Source organism: Metopolophium dirhodum, chromosome 8, assembly GCF_019925205.1.
Source record: "Metopolophium dirhodum isolate CAU chromosome 8, ASM1992520v1, whole genome shotgun sequence".
NCBI classification, from domain to species: Eukaryota; Metazoa; Arthropoda; class Insecta; order Hemiptera; family Aphididae; genus Metopolophium; species Metopolophium dirhodum.
In genome coordinates, this window is record NC_083567.1 from 3,129,433 (window position 1) to 3,147,211 (window position 17,779).

Below are 17,779 nucleotides of genomic sequence, written 5' to 3' on the forward strand. Positions count from 1 at the left end.
GCGTCCGCTGCGTGGAGAGGTATCACCAAGACCGTACGCGTTTTCTGCTGTTGTTCCCCGAAGTGAAACCGTCCGAAAGTTCCCCCCTGGCCGAGGGCAGCGGACAAGGTGAGGCGATGACGTGGGGTCGAGGTTTAGGTACGTACGTGACAGTGCACTTTTGGGGTGTTCGGCGGTAAGTCACCGGTACACGTTCTCCGGCCACCGGCGGTAGCGTGACGAGATCGCGGACGTCGCGCGCTCGAAGTCGTGGAAACGCGCGAGACCCTCTGGCGGCGCGGCGGGCGCCCGGCCGTTTCGGTCCGGGAGCGACGACGACACGACGATGGAGGCTAGCGGTACCGACGCGGACATAGACGCCGTCCGACGGTACCAGTGACGACTGCTGCAGTGCTGCACGAATAAGACGACTCGTGGCGGAGACGATGGAGACCACGGAGCTCACGGTGGGTGAGTGACGGATGACACTATACAGGGTGGCCAGGACACGGACGTCAGCAGCGTCGGGCTCGAGGAAACAACGATACGTTTCAGAGTCGGGCGGTGCGTAGGGCGAAAACCTTGGAGAGTATCAGGATAGCGCGGTGCGTTGCTGTCCGCCGATTCTCTCCTCTTTTCGCCCAACGGTCTGATCCCGCCGGCCGATATTATAGTCTTCGTCGCTCGCTCCGAGCTTTGGTCAACGTCGTCGCCGGCACGTCATCAGTCGTCTTCAGCAGCGCCTGCAGTACCGTCAAGCGCACTACATCGCGCACTGACCGCTCGTCGCAAATAATTGTCGTCGTCGTCGCTCTCGCAGCCGTCGTGGTCGGACTTCGCCCGCCGCCATGGTCGTATTCGCGTCCCGACCAAACGCGCCCGCGACTCTCGTCCGCCCCGCAGGACCGGCCGTGAGAACGGTGTAGAGGTGACCAGTGGCCATCGTCATCTGTATCACCACCCGATCGCCATCACGTACCCCCCCCCCCACATCGCCTCGTCTTGTCTGATGCCTTTTTTTTTTTTTTTGTTAAAATAAAAATAATATTTATTGTTTTTTGCAATTTTTGTTGTATTGTATTTCATTTTTTCGGCATATCTATTATCAAAATTGTTTAATAACTTTTCATTAAATTATAATGTAATAAAATTATTCTGTTAACACAGTAAAATGTTGTTTCTTGTTTTTAGCATTATTATGTGTCGATGATGACGATAACATTTTAACATCTAAAGAAAAAGAAATTGTTATTTAAAAAAAATACTTCTATACGCTAATATCGTATTTATTGTTGAAGCGAATTAACAATAAAAAAAAAAAAATCTGTTAACAGCTAAAACCTAGTCAAATTATTTTGAAAATATTGTCAAGTAGGTATAGAAATTGATTTACCTATTTACGTGGAGCCTTGTCTTAAATTTTCTACCCTTAGCTATAAAAGTTGAACATTTTATAAATTTTTAACTACAAAATAATTATTAAACTTTAAATGCTTATAAAAAAAATTGTGCCTATGTATTTTTAATATTTTTTGACTACTATTGTAACAATATATCAGGAGCCTTGCATTAAATTTTCACGCTTTTTTACCCAACAAATAAAATTATATTGATATTTATAGAAAAAAAAACTAAAAATATTTAAAACTGACAATGTCCATTAACAGCTCAAAAAAATTAAATTATTTTCAACATTTTATCGTGTAAGAAAGTGCTAATATAAACAATCAGTGAAATTTTCGAGTATCTACAGTCATACGTTTTTTAATTAAAACAAAATAAGAAAATCGTTACATGAGAAATCAAGTGAATGTCAAATGTTGTAAAAATATGAATTTCAAATCTTAGATTTAAAAAGAAAAATTTTTATGAATTCTCAACCCAAAATAATTTGCTGATTTTCGTGATTTTTCGGTATTTTGTCAATATTTGAACTTTAAATGCTTATAAATAAATACTGTGACTAAAGATTTTTAATATTTTTCAAATATCATAGTAAACAATATAGTATAGGAGCCTTGTATTAAATTTTCAAGCTTTTTTACCCACCAAATAAAGTTTTATTGACATCCATAGAAAAAAAAACTAAAAAAAATGGAAACTGAAAATGTCCGTAAACAGCTCAAAATAAGTCAAAATATTTGGAAAATTTTATGGTGTATAGAAAGTGCTAATATAAACATTCAGTCAAAGTTTTATGTACCTACGGTCATTTGTTTTAGAGTTGCAACAAAAACCAAAATCGATTTTCTCGAAAACAGATTTTGCGTAAAAATTCCCGTTTTTCCTTAATTTTTCTTTTGTTTTTCATGTCGCTTTTGAAAACTATACTGGAAAATTTTTACTTTTGACCCCCCCCAAAGTACCAACTAGATTCACTTTCTTATCAGAAAAGTTACTGTTGAAGAAAATCCAAGCACTTTTACTGTCCTAAAAGGTGATGACAGACACAAAAAAAAAAATTAAAATTGAATAAAAAAATAAAAAAAAAAACACACACATCATTGTAAAATCAATACATTTATCGCTTCGCTCAGAATCTAAAATATGTTATTATTTATATTCATATTTTATTTATGTGAAAAATGTGCATTGGAAATTATAATTATTTAATGAATTTATATTTCAAATTGTGAACTCATATGGGTCTCAAAACTCTACATGAACATGTTCCGTGGGCCTATTATCTTCTTGGAGAATAAAAAAAAAATAAAAAATTATAACTTATATTTATTTGTCTTTGAAAATTTCACTCAGCAATTCACGTCAGTTCTAACATGTTTTATCACTAATTATTTTTTCAGATGCAACATTGCCGTCATGTTACTAAAAGATTTACCATCCGACTCGCTAGACATCGACTGGTCCATTCATATGCCTTTGATGCTGCACATTGCATTGTTAGGCATGGACCATAGTCGTCCTTTAGTACACCAACACTGCAAACAATTGTTGTTAAACTTGTTGCTAGTCCTGGCCAACAACTCGGACCAACTGACCATCGCTCAAGTACTTCTGAATCGCGATACAATTCACCTCAGTCTTGGGCTGCCAACGCCGCCAGTACCTGTCACCCAGCATAATTTTACAGGTATATGTTATAAGCTTATTACCGCATATCGTTATATTTCACGAGTGTCTAACAAATCATTATAATTATGAACACGGTTATTGTGTACTCGGGTCACTACTTTTGTAAAGAAAAATTACGACAATACTGTTTGTTCTTGTGTCGACAAAATATTAAAGCTAATCAGTGACGTGTAACGTAGAGTCCAAGCGTTGCTCAGGCAACACCTTAAATATGAGTGGATATAAATATGGAAATTATATAGGTTGGTATAACAGTATATTATGAGGGGTAGGTTGCCTAAAATTATTTGAGCAACACCAATTTTTTTTATGATACATGCCACTGAAGCTAATGATAATAAACCAGGCGTATCCAACCTACAGACTGCGGGCTGGATCCGGCCCTCGGAAGTATTCCGACCAGCCTGTGAAGGAACATTTTATAAAATTAAAAATTTGTATAGGTAGGTAGTATAAATAAAAATAAAAATTATACTTTAAAAACAAAATGTTATTTTAATAAGCTTCCAAGAATTATAAAGAGTGTTAAAGTTTTTGGAAAATTAACGATAAATTACGAAAACGGATAATTAGCTTCATTATTCGTAAATTTCAATTTACTCTAACTTTGACAATTTTGCAATTAAGAAAAGAGTCTTATACAAAAATTGTTTAAACAATTTAAAGTAAATAATCGATCCGAAAGTGTAGGAAAAAAATATACGTTGCACTTAAATGAAAAGTAATTTGTATACTGAAAGAGTTAAAATGTTGACATTTTATCAAAATGCGTTCTTTGATACTCTCCCGAAAACCTCATAAAACTGACCATAAAACATTAAGACCCATAAAACTGAAATATTTAGTGGAACTATCACGTATCGTGAACACACCGTATACCTATAAATTTTGTTTTGTTTTTTAATTTTTTATTACTCCAAAGTTGTGTTAGACAAATAAATTTAAAAATTCAAGTATGTGTTATACGAATCACGACTGTCGTCGTTTGTCGTCTATTTATTGACATTGGAAATTTAATTACAAAACTACAAAACGCATCCAATGAGCGTAATAGTAATATTATATTGTGCTAACACAGTAAATTCGATTTATATAAGAGACTGTGTATGTATTAAACCAGGGTTTGGCAACCTTTTTGATGTCCAGGGCTACAAAATTTAAAATAAAATTTCACGGGTCATACATACCTTATTTTTTTACATTTTCATTTTAAATTTTAAACCAAGTATTCAATTTAATTTATTTAAGTTTCATCGCTGCAGTTTAGTATATTAATTTATTATTAACATTATCAACTAACATAATTTGATATTCCACATTTTTATACAAATTATAAATTGTAATCGCGGGCCGCGGGTTTCCGACCCCTGTATTTAACACTTATACCCTCATACATTCTTACACACATATTATGTATTATGACAATTTTTACTTGATTATAACTCTTACAAGTTTCGTAATAGATTTGACTCTTATTTTCCCCGCAAAATATCTGAGTGGGACTTTTTTTTATATATATATATTATTTCTGACTTCAATTTCAAACTTGGTCTTTGTTTATAATAATATTCATGTAATTTATTCCGTTTGATTTTGAATACGAGAATCGAAATCGGTTCATAATTCGTATCATAACGAATGTCTTCATCGCCACAGCAATGTAAAATCAACTTCCGTTATGACTCGGCAATCTATATTTAAATTAATCTTATCTAGGTACCTAAGTCAAATGCGATGATACACCTGCTGTATATAAATATTGTTTTTTTTTTTTTAAACATTTCTATCAATTTTGGTAATATTGTTTTTATAATTATCAATAAAAAATAATTAAAAATACTAACGCCCTTATGAATATGTACTCTAGACATTATTTCTTGAATACCTACTATATAACTTATGCTTTTGGAAATTAAAATTATTAATTATATTTAGTAGATACCTAGGTTATTTACTATAGAAAGACTCTGGTCAAAGTATAAATTAAATGTATTTTATTATTTCTTCCTTCGATAAAATTATTAATTTATGCGATGATCAGCGTGGAGATTATTGATTAACCCGTATAAGTAGCCGTGTTCAACAATATTATTAATTAATATTTGTATGGACACTGAAACCGTTGACAAGCGGAAATTTATAAAATATCGCTTATCTTAGTTTTATTCTTGTTGCCAAAAGTGTCTCTTATTTTTAACTTAATTTAAATGTTTTTATAAATTATAACGTGCTTGTTGATTTCGATTCTGGTAAGTTATTAGTTTTACTTGTCGTCAACGATATATTTTTGGAAACTACAAAGCTTTAATAAAGAGGGACCAACCTAAAAAAAATACTTATAAATATATACATATATACATATTATAGTATATACATCATCTTAATGTAATATAATTACTTTTCATTACTTTATAATCTCCATTGTATTGTAATTTTATTATTGCAGTCCAGACAGTTTATTGTACCGAACATTATAAAGACGCAGAAATGTAGAATGGCGGTTATTAAAATTTATTTGAATTTAAATTTTAACACATTTTTAATATGTGCAATAAATCCGGTAGGAAATTAAATCTGGAAATTAAATCTTAGTATACGACGTACAATAATGTATTGTAATGACTAAATGTTGCTCTGCAATATGGTAGTAGTTATAATTAAAATAATATGTGTATACCAAACACCTATACGTATGATTCTATTATATAATATGCAATGTGAATTCTTCACTTTGGGTAAATTATTTAGGTGCAAAATATTTTGCACAATATGATTTCATTTTGTAATATCAGTTTGTAATTTAACTTCTATCTCAATAAACTACCTATACATAACCAAACAAAACAAAATAAATTTTACAGAAGCCAACGAATCGTTTGACAGTTATTTACAAACACCTATTGGAACAAGTTACTCGCAATCCACTAGTCTGGTTGTCCTGCCTTCTCCTTGTGGTAAGTGTATGATAATATACGGTAAAAGTATTCTATGAGTTATTGTTGAAAACGTTATTTTTAGAAGACGATGCTTCGACAGTGATATTGGGAATGGATCAGCTAACTCCACCGACCCCAAATGTAACCATTAAAGAAATCGTCAAATCCCTCATCGATTTTATTTCCTCAAGGTAAAAATTTTAATTTTTCGCGGTGATCCGGCCTGTACCTATAGGTACTCGATTTAGCTATTGATCGTTACATCGATTGCTTATTGGCGTTTTTAGGGGAGATCAACCGCTCTGGCACTATGAAGATATAACGGCCAAAGTGTGGTCCATTCGCAGTGGAGAACAATTGGACGTGTTTCTTCAGCACATTCTTAGGGTGTTTCATGAATTTCTACCACATGCTTTGATAAGCGAACGATGGGCACAGACAGCAATTCAGTTAGGACTTTCCTGTTCGTCGAGGCATTACGCAGGACGGTCATTACAGGTATACTTGCATGAATATTTTTATTTGAAACTTACAAACCATTTTTAAACATTTATTATGGACTTCAACAGTGAATATATTCCCGGCGGTATATAATATGATAAAAGTGAAATTATAATTTATTTATTATCATCGGGAAATACTTGATTTATTTTTTTGAGAAAATGTCTATTTGCAGTGTTACTGCGACGTTGCAATATATATTGGCTTTTTTGGCAACATGACGTTTCTGTCACGAAATCCGCAAAACAATCGAAACTGGAGATGGGTTGAAAAACTGAATAGAAAACACAATTTTACATATAAAATAACAATTCGAGCTTTAACTTGCTTTGAAATTTAAATCCTATACATATAATTACATCAACCTTGTGCGTATAACAAACGAGTTTGAACAAATTTCAAAAACGTTATGCGAGTGATGATTGTTAAGTTTCGACTGCTCCAGTAGTTTTTTATATATACCTATCGTGTCAATTCTATAACACGCGCGCGTAATGACGTAGCGAACTTGAAAATTGTTTGAAAAATTGACCCACTCACACACCACCGACCATAATATATCATGGCGCACCCCTCCACAATCCTTGGGTGGGTTTAAAATAGGAGGTCCCCTTGAGCCTTGGCTAGGATTTTTTTCAAATATAACAATTATATAGTAAGCTTATGAGCCATCATTCTTATTAAGATGTATTAAGTAAAATTCCTGTTCCAGATCGTCATCGATGAATCAAATTAAATATGGATTAGTGGTATACGTTTAGAGCTGTTTTTCGATGGTTTTTCATTGTATTACTTTTTTGAGTACCTATGCAAGTAATATTAAAGTTTGAACATAATATATAATAATAATTAAGTCCTACGAGGGCCCGTCGTGGTATCTAAGACGCACATCTACCACAGTCATACTACTGCTGCAGTTGTTGTCCGCGCCGGTTGCTCTCATAGAAATGGACACGACGGTTTCATTCGCATTTAATACAGTCCTTTAGGATTTATCGATTTCCACATGATATTAAGGTATAATGCGTGTGACTTATGTGGTGTATATTGTGTGTGTAGCTGGTTTGTAATTTACAAGGAAGACCTCCTCCTCGGCAGTGTAATGTTTTTATTCGTTAAACCCTGTGTAATAGCCAATAGTCGGAGTTAAGTGTATAGGTTTTTGTGATTAGCTGTACGACGATTACTGCCCAGTCAATAATCCCCCCCCCCCCGCGCGTAGAGGACAGCGCTGCATGCTAAAACGGTATAAGAAAACCCAATTATAGATATTATGCGAGTGATGTAAGTATAGGACATTGCGGGAACGGCCGACTAAACGACTGCAGTTATTACTTATTAGTTATTACTTATTAGCAATATGCGAGTGTAACCTTTGATGAATCGTTATTCGCCCCCGGCAGACTCGATCTGCAAGTGTTGGGTTGTAAAAATCGATATTTTTGTCATGTGTAATTTATAATCAAATTTAAATTGTACGCCAGTGTATGGTATAGTAATAGCTGCAGGAATAACACCGCTTGAAAACTAAAATCCTTAGCAGCAAAATGTTGATTAGATTCTATGGGCGGACCGAAGAATGTATTGAATTTACAATGATGTGTTCTTTTTTGTTGTTACTGTATTCCTAGTAGAAAAAATGCTCTCATCGTCAACCTCGAGGGAGGTTTCTGGCAGACAATTAGATTATATAGTTGGTACTTTTGAGAGATGAAAATTAAAAATTATCAAAATAAATGTTTGGTGACCTTGGTTATTAGTTATAATAATTGTGATAAGAGCAGCTTATGAAAAACGTATTATATTTTTTAGGCTTTGGACACGTAATCAAAAATTGTATCATACATAATATTATATCAATATTTGATACTTATGTTAAGATAGATACCATACGCTATATGTATAACTATATCATACCGACATTGTACGTATTAATGTATTATATTGTGAATTCCAAATTTAATTAAAATACACAAAGTGGAATTAATTTCCGTCAATAAAGTAATTATTATTATAAATCGAAAAAGTAGAAAATGGAAAACATCTATAAATAGCACTTAAAAGAAACATAACGTTTTTAAATTTATATCACGTCTATATATAGAAAAATGATGTTATAAATATTTGGTGAACGTTTCAAAACAAACGGTCTTCGTTTGAAGTCAAAATTACTAAAACGGTTTGTTAATTTTAAACGTTTAACTAAAACATTTTCTCTTTATTCTTCCGACAGATTTTCAGAGCTTTACGAATTCCGATCACGAGTCGAATGCTTTCGGAAATACTATCGAGGTTAATCGAAACCGTCGCTGAACAGGGCGAAGACATGCAGGTAAGTTTTCAAATCTAATGATATTGGTATTTATATTGTTAACTAGCTGATCCCGTGCACTTCGTTACCCGTTAAAAGTACAAACTTTATATGACTCAAACTTTGTTTAATGCGTTATTTAATATTCGGTGTATGATGTTCTAGATTTATCTTAACTTTTCTGTTGCCCGGAATAAAAATTCTAATTCGCAGCAGTATATTATCAGGTAGGCAATCTACCTGCGGTAGATCGCGGACCCCGTGCTGTTTGTACATAAGTGTATGATTTAACTCTAAAGTATCAAAGTTATACCAAGTTTGTCGTGTTCACTTAATTCCACCTACGGTGGATTAATATAATCAATTAATACAAAATCCTAACCTAACCTAACCGTACTAAAATCCGATGAATAAAAAAAAACCAAATTTAATCCTTTTTAAATTAGCCTATCTTCTTCCCAGAAGTCTAATCTACACACAAACATTCTTTTTTATGTATATATTTTGACAAAAAATAATAATACAAATCAACAAACATGCCCTATTAACTAATAGCAACCAATATATAATACACTATTATTATTTTTATTTTTATTTTTTTCTGGACAACCCTTATCACTTAGGGGTATGAAAAATAAATAGTAGCTGATTCTCAAACCTACTGAATATGCATATAAAATTTCATAAAAATCGTTGAATTAAATTGTTGACCATCTGCAGCATTATTTTTAACTATTTCTGTTGCTCCGAACGATGTCATTTGGAAACATGAATTGAATGTTCGAATTGACTTCAGGAACAGGTTAGAATCTGGATCCGTACCGATAAGTAAACCGTGGGTGGTGTTTCAGGTGGTGTTTCAATTTCCGGTAGTTGCACTTTTCACATGCCGGCTGGCTCATTTTTGAACTTAAGCGCATTACAATTCGAAGCAACATTCCTTGTCCATAGCACCAATCTCTACTTTCGAATGAGCGTAATATTTAATATCGGGCCCATACTCGAATGCTAGACGAAGGAATGAATCGGATGTAAATGCTCTATGTACTCGATACCAATGGTATCAATTTCACTTTACCATTTGCGCAACACAATCCATTGGCTTCGTTTTTGTATTTCAAAGCCTTACAATACGAGCAAACCGAGTTCATAGAACCAATAACAACACAGTGGTAGTTACTGTAGTCAATTGACACATCGTAACTGAAAGCAGCTCGATTCAAACTTGCGCGATTATTATAGTTGAATGTCGCGCTCGCGCTTCACGCGTTTGTGATATCCGAATTATTTCACGTTCATTTCGTTCGTCACGTTCCTGTGCACTTTGGTTAGATCGGTAATTACCTTGGTTTGTAGCATTTCGGGTTTTTCTACCTAAATTGCTTCGTCGTATAGGTCGAGGCATATCAAAGATAAATTATTGTGTCACATGCAATAATTAGTGATCATAGGTAACTTAACACTCTGCACAAAACACGATATACGAATTTAATTTAATTTAATTCGCATTGTAAATTGTTCATCCACCAAATCATTATAATTTTAATCGTTCATTAACAGAGAGCTCACAAATAATCGACCACCATAGATTATGTTCTTGATCAGTGATCACATTGCCATGGAGACGATCAATATTATATTATCCATATTATAGTAAGGGCTGTTTTAAAAAGAAAAGGGCTGTTTTTAGGGTCTTCCCAGCAATTATTCGAATTTTTCTAGCTGTAAAAACCATCCTTGGACTTCAACGAACATTAAAAAAAATAATTGGCCAAATTGGTCCAGGCGTTGTTGAGTTATGCGCTTACCAACACATTTTGCGATTAATTTTTATACAGATTATGTATGGAATTGTATGTGTTTTTTTTACCGTTTAATTATTTGTAAATTATTATTAAGTATTAAAAAAAACACCGTACCTAACCATTAAATCTTATCATTATTGGCTTATCACACACCGTGGCCGGTTGTATATTATGTTTTATCGTCACACGTAATATTATATAATAATTATTATTTTATTCGTCGTCGATATAGGGTTACGTGACCGAGTTGCTGTTGACCTTGGAGGCGGCCGTGGACTCGTTGGAGACGGACTTCCGGCCTCTGGACATGACCAGAGACATTTTCAAGTCCACCCCGAACCTGAACAACAAGGACGCCAACTCGATGGTGGAAGTCGGCGGCGGCGGCGGTGGTGCTGTCGGCGGCGGCGTCAGCGGAAGCAAACTGCAGCGGTCGGTGGCGCAAAGGGCTCCGGTCAACCGCCGCGCGCCGCCCACCTGTTTCAACCAGGCTTCGCACTTCCGGAGTACCAGTTACTCCGTGTCCCATTATTCTCGGAGGGCCGTGCCATATTCGCAGTCCACGGCGGCCGGGGCCGCGTCCGACGTGGCCGTCAAGGATGACGGCCGTGGCAGCGGAGCCGGTAGCGGCTGCGGCAAGTCCAGCAATTGCGCAGCCACGCAACAGAACCTCAAGCTGCTCGGTGACTCGGCCACGCAGGACGACAAGCTGACGGTGCTCGGCCAACTGTTCTGGCTCGCGGTGTCGCTGCTCGAGTCAGACTACGAACACGAGTTCCTGCTCGCGTGCCGGCTGCTGTCGCGGGTGCTCAGGAGACTTCCGCTCGACCGGCCCGACACGCGGGACAAGGTGGACAAGCTGGCCGTCCAGCTGCGCACGCCGTCGTTCCCGGGCGTGCACGCGCTCCTGCTCAAGGGGTGCACCAACCCAGTGACGTACGAACACGTGGTGCCGCTCCTGTCGCAGCTCACGCCCCTGCTCGACCTGCTTGTGGTCGACCCTTCAGAGAGCTTGGCTTTCCCCATGAACGTCGTCGCGCTCCTGCCGTACATGCTGTTGCACTACGAGGACGCCAACGAGCTGTGCATCATGAGCGCTGAAAATATTGCTCAAGTATGTGTCGATGACAACATTATAACTTGCAGGGTTCGGGACTTTTAGCACTTATAATCATCAAAATAAGCACCGAAAAAAACACTTACATACTTCATTATAAGCGCACTCACATAAAAATATTAAAACTAGCATGCAATAAGCACGAGGAAAACTATCAACTCAATTTTGTTTCTATATTGTCGTATAATTTTTATACTTAAAAAAAAAAAAAATAATCTTATAAAAAATCAAATACTTTTAGCCTTTTTGAGTTTTTGAACATTTAGGTAGACTTATTTATTATACTTCTTATGGATATTCTGAAAAATTAATTTAAAACTGTAAGAATGACCGAAAAAATTCGATTAATTTGGCCGGTTAGTGGATAAGCGAGCAAGTACGAGTCCCGGTGCTTATTACAAGGAAATATGATACAAAGGAGAAAAAGTATGTTTAGTTTTAGCTTTACCGTGAACAAAAACAAAAAAAAAACAGAAATTAACTAAAATGTCGAGGTTTTTGTTAGTGGTACGTTTCATCATAAATCATAATTAAGCAGAGATATGCAAAAAAAAACAAAAATAATCAGAAAAACTAGAAATTAGCATTTTTTTTTTTGTTTTCGAATTTCATAACTGAACGTTTTGTAAAATGACGTACGCTTTTAATGCACTCGGCTAGATTTTACGTCAAACCATAAATAAAAGCAAATAAGTCCCGAGCCCTGGTTATAACAATAAATTACATATATTTTGTATCACCCGCTTTGTTGTTGTAGTTTTACTTAAAAAAAACCGTCTGAAATGATGTTTTAGCTCGAAATGAGCTGTATACAAAAAACAAAAACCAATGTTATTCCGTATGCAATTTATTTAGCATATCATAATACATATCAAACCGTCTTACACGAGAAAGGTCTTCGGACCATCTTTCCTGATTTAAATGTGGTTTAAAGTCCAACTGAGTGTGTTGTAATGTGCAACAAGTGCGCCAGGGGCGGATTCATGTCAATTCCGCGAGGAATTGGGGGGGGGGAGGATAAATATTTTTTTGCTGAAAAGACTCAAGAAATAAGACGGAATAAGACTACTTATGTAACGACAAAAATATTGAATATCGCACAGTTGACGGTTCGCTGCCCCGCTCGGGGATGAACCTGAAATGCGCGTGGGGTAGAACAAAACAATATTATATACTCGCGTCTATTGCATATATGAAACACATTTCTTTTAAAAATAGGAATCCCAGAAATGACAGAAAATTGCACTTCAATAACCACCCTGTCATATTATATTGATGACATATTATTATGCTGATGCGTTCGTTCAGACAAAAATTCAATTATAATATTAAAAAAAAAAAAAAAAAACTACTTTTATAATAATAATAAATTGCAATTTACTTTCATTAAAGCACGGGATATAATATTAAATTGTTACCTGTGGAACCTGTAGCTGTGGTTTCCTTAATTATTATTAATCGCGAACAGTCACAATATAGGTACAATTTAATTTGAAAACGAATGTTTTTCATTGAACTTAAAATCCAAAATTACATTTTTATAATATAATCACTAAATCGCATAACTCTTATGTCGTTGAAACACAATGCTGTAAAAAATTTAACTATAAATAAGAACCGCCCTACTGTATATTCCACGGCGGCCCAAGGGTGGAACATTTTTCTAATATTGAGTGCCAAAAAATAAAATAAAACTTAATAAATAATTACATTTTCCTCAATTTTTTCACGTGCCCTCAATTTTTTCCCCTCAATGGATTAACAGTCGTCTCTGGTATATACAATCGTCACAAGACGTACTGTATATATATTTTTTACTTCATTACGCGAAACCCGCATTTGTTCTCTATTTTATTATTTTCATGATCGTTACTGTCGAGAAAGTTAAAAGAGTAATCTAAAATAATTAAATTCTCTATGTTTAAAATTACATTTTTAACGGAACAATTGTTTGGTGTTAAACCGTTGGTCTAGACAAGTCTACAAGCGAACGAATTATATTTTATTAATGTAATATTTTTTATTATAATTATTATATTATTATATTTCCAGCTGTGCACTAATAAAAGTATGAAATTGGAGAACTTGGCCACGGTTATGACACTATATAGCCGACGTACATTCAGCAAAGAAAGTTTTCAGTGGACCAAATGCGTAGTGAAATATTTGTACGACGCGTATTCTCACTTGAGTCACAACATGCTTGCATTTCTAGTGGAAGTGAGTAAAATGTATTTTCAAACTATTTTAACTTTTAGGTACGTATCGTTACAGTAATATTATAATATAATATTATATAATTATACGGTATAGTCGTGCGTAGTTTCATGGTTACACAATTTTCAGCTCCGTACTATTTGTACTTAAAAGGGTTTGTAATCTAGAGTCTAGACGGTCGAACGAACAAAGAGTAAGTATTTAAACTAAATATCTACGAGTGAGTGTAAGTACCATTCGTGGTCGAATCGTCGAGACTACGTTTCGTCTTGCTTCATTATATTTATTAGTGAATCACTTGGCGTGAATAAAAAAAAAAACAAAACATTGTAGTATGCTCCTCGGTATTTTTCTTCTGCGAGGACAATCAAGGAATTATTGTAGACATGTTTTTCGAGTAATACTAGAAATAAGATGTTGATGACTTTTGAATTTATTTTCCTTTGATCCTGAAACTGCTATTTTAGCTAAAAAATCGTTTTATACATCCTTCATCCGGAATATACTATAATTTTATTTTGAATTTAAATACATTTTTTTTTGTTTTTAAACGTAATTTATTCATATTATAAGAGGTTTTTTGTAGTTTTTGTTCAATGTAATAGGAATTTATTAAAATCTTAGTTTGTCGGTATTGTTTATATTAATATATTATTTTTATTTCTATTTTACTTTTACATTAATATTTAATAATTTCATACTTTTTTTACTGTAAATTATACTTAAAATGTAAATGTTTTTACTGTTGCCTATAAATTTTACAATCAATATTTTAAGTTACTCTCACACCCGTATTTCTAATAGTAATTGTTTTTAAATTATAATGTTTTCACTTGTTTAAGGAGATTTTTTTAGGGAATTTTAGTAATATTTTACTTAGGTCATCAACATCCTATCTCTAGTTATAACTGAGAAATGGTATAAAAATAAAATGTTTCAAAAAAACTCGGTTACGCGAAATTGGTTAAACGGAATTGGTCAGAAAAAAACTTGTACCCAGTCCAAAAACAATATTTTATTATTATCTACGCTAAAGATAAATAAATCGTTACTATATAAAAATCGTAGGTGTACCATAAGTTGCGATTTGTAACATGCCTGACGATTGTATGTGTACCGATTCGTAACATTTTCAAAACCATAAAATTATTATATGTCTTAATAATAGGTACTAGAAAGAGGACCGTATGTCATTCAACTGCCGGTGTTGAACATCATTCATTGTATGCTTCATTACGTAGACTTGTCGTCGACCACTTCGCAACCTTTTAACGCCGATCTGCTAAGAGTGATCGCCAAATACATCGAGGTACGTAAACGACCCATAGAAAACAAAACTTACCTATAACCCCGCAGAGGTATTCAAACTGTGCGTCGCGGCTCCCGGCGGCGTCGCGGGAGTGGTCGAAGGGAGCCGCGTCAAAGCTTAGGAAACCAAAATCAATGTAGGTCACTCGTATCCGTATAATTAATAATATAAATATTGTTTATAATCATTAAAGCGATTATGGAAACAATATATAACGAGACACGCGACCTTACACCCAACTGTTTGAAGTTTTATGTCTAGTACTAAAGCCACTGCTGTTACCATCGCCCCCCATATATCGACTAGAATATATTACATAATATTTATGTATCCGTATATTGTTTCAAATTGTTCATAATAATTTGGGAGCCTTAAAAAGATCGTGAACACACAAAGGAGCCGCGGGGTTGAAAAAGTTTGAACACCTCTGCTCTATAATCCATATAGGTATTTTTTTTGTATTATATATTTATCGGCTCATACCGCGTCTGTTTATATACTGCAGGGCGTTAACTACAAAGAAGCTTTGAAAGTATTGAAATTGGTCGTGACCCGTTCGTCTTCGCTGGTCGCTCCGCCGACCTCCACCCATTACATTTATTGGGACTCGCACGCCACTGCTTCGCATTACTCATTTTCCGACATCGACGTATTCATGAAAAAAGAATTGCCAGGTAATACATGCCACTCTATACATGTGATGTGATCATATTATTGCTGAACGTGATAATAACTATATGGGGCCGACGCGTCTTGTATGCATTTTCATATTCTCATCGGTTGGTCAAAATCATATTAGATATAGTTTATACCAAAATTTGTTTCATAACCTTGCGGTTTTGCATCAGTGTACAGCATTTTATTTTGCATATTTTGGAATTTTTCCATTTTTAGAAGTTATCTTGAACTCGACGAGAATCACGAAATATTTTTTCAAGATTTCTAAACGTCAGCATTCAGCCGGCTGTATAATTTTTAGTGCATAACTGCGCATACATATTTAATAGGTTTCGAGGGCATATATTATATTATTATAGCCGTCGTCGCCTGGTCGGCCCCGATAACGACTTTCGATCGTCATAATAATGCCTCGGTTTCGTCTTGCGCGTGTCTATTGTAATTTATAGGGAGGACCATGGATTTCACGTTCGACATGTCCCAGACGCCTCTGATCGGCCGCAAGGTGGCGGGAGGCGCTGCGCCGGACTTGGAATCGGTCAACTCCAACAGCGCACTGCTGCAGCAGAGACGGTCCACTTCGTTATCGCCGTCCGACTCCGCGGTTCCCGGATGGAAGAGACCGTGGTTATGTCAGGTATAAAACATGGTGACCTGCGCGCGCGCCTCGACTCGCGCGTATATACGCCCTGTACTAACTTTTCGTATCGCCACTTGCAGAGCCGAGTGCGGGAGCTATTGGTCAGTCTGCTGATGAGCTGCGGACAACGGGTCGGGTTGCCGAAGAGCCCTTCGGTACGTATTTATATGATCGTATATATTATGACATATGTTATGTTCACGACCCGATGAGGAGTCGAATAATGTGAAAGAAAATAAAGTACTTCACAATAATTTAAATATCATAACCCGTCCATTAATCGTTTTGTTATTATTGTTGTGTGAAATACCTATAGGACGATTTAAACGCACTGAACAAGGTACGGTAAACGACGTTTATTGCGCTGGGTAGACACAGTTCTAGCTATAATATTATTACATTATGTAATGCGTTTCACGTAATACACACGTGCATCTCACTAATACGATTTAATGTAGTGCGTTTGATTTAGTAAATACTAACAATAATAATAATATATTACGTTGAATGTGATCTAATGTGGCATAAGATTATTTTATACGAAAACCAACACCGCAATTTTTTGTTTTACAGCTCGCTACCTACCTATATATTATAATCGTGTCTTTGATTCGGTATTTTGTTTTTGACGAACATCGTCCGTATAAGTTCAGTTCATCCCAAAGTTTTCGAACAAATTGGGTTACTCCCGAAAACGATACGAATGTTTTTTTTTTTAAATTAGCTAAATGCGTTAAAAAATAAGTAATAATCAGATCGTATTGATTTTATCCATTAATTCCTACGGCAAAATTTTAAATCGTATAGTTCACAATTTTTTTATGTTTTAATTTATTATTGGTGTGGAATAATGGAGACGGTATTTTTTTTATTTATTAATAGTACAGCATAAACGATGAATGAATTCGAATAATAAATAGTTTCGACAACAATTAATGGTATACCTAAGCATAATTACAAAAGATATAAATTGGTTTTCGGTTACAATACATTACAACACAAATGTAAGGAGGGTGTGGTGTGTATGTGTGTCATACTGTTTGCGTTTTAATATTTATTATTACTAATTTGATTGGACATTGAATTCAACGTATACTTATTGTTGGGGGCTTTTCAGGCTTGTAAAGTGCTCAAAATAAATGTATTTAAATATATTTATTTCACCTATATGGAGTAGTGAGTACAATTATTTT

General features: G+C 35.1%; 1 protein-coding gene across 5 annotated transcripts in view; it reads left to right on the plus strand.

Annotated features, from left to right (window-relative positions):
• Positions 1–17,779, plus strand: part of LOC132950987 (protein furry) — a 114,899-nt gene that overhangs the window by 87,389 nt on the left and 9,731 nt on the right. For 3 of the 5 annotated variants that reach the window (XM_061022631.1, XM_061022634.1, XM_061022632.1), the window contains 12 exons: positions 2,784–3,070; positions 5,934–6,026; positions 6,091–6,199; positions 6,296–6,506; positions 8,743–8,841; positions 10,858–11,739; positions 13,795–13,962; positions 15,128–15,268; positions 15,774–15,942; positions 16,396–16,583; positions 16,667–16,741; positions 16,903–16,926. In XM_061022631.1, coding sequence (XP_060878614.1) covers positions 2,784–3,070; positions 5,934–6,026; positions 6,091–6,199; positions 6,296–6,506; positions 8,743–8,841; positions 10,858–11,739; positions 13,795–13,962; positions 15,128–15,268; positions 15,774–15,942; positions 16,396–16,583; positions 16,667–16,741; positions 16,903–16,926 — 2,446 coding nt within the window. The remainder of the gene's footprint in view (positions 1–2,783; positions 3,071–5,933; positions 6,027–6,090; positions 6,200–6,295; positions 6,507–8,742; positions 8,842–10,857; positions 11,740–13,794; positions 13,963–15,127; positions 15,269–15,773; positions 15,943–16,395; positions 16,584–16,666; positions 16,742–16,902; positions 16,927–17,779) is intronic. The other 2 variants (XM_061022633.1, XM_061022635.1) reach the window with 2 other exon arrangements.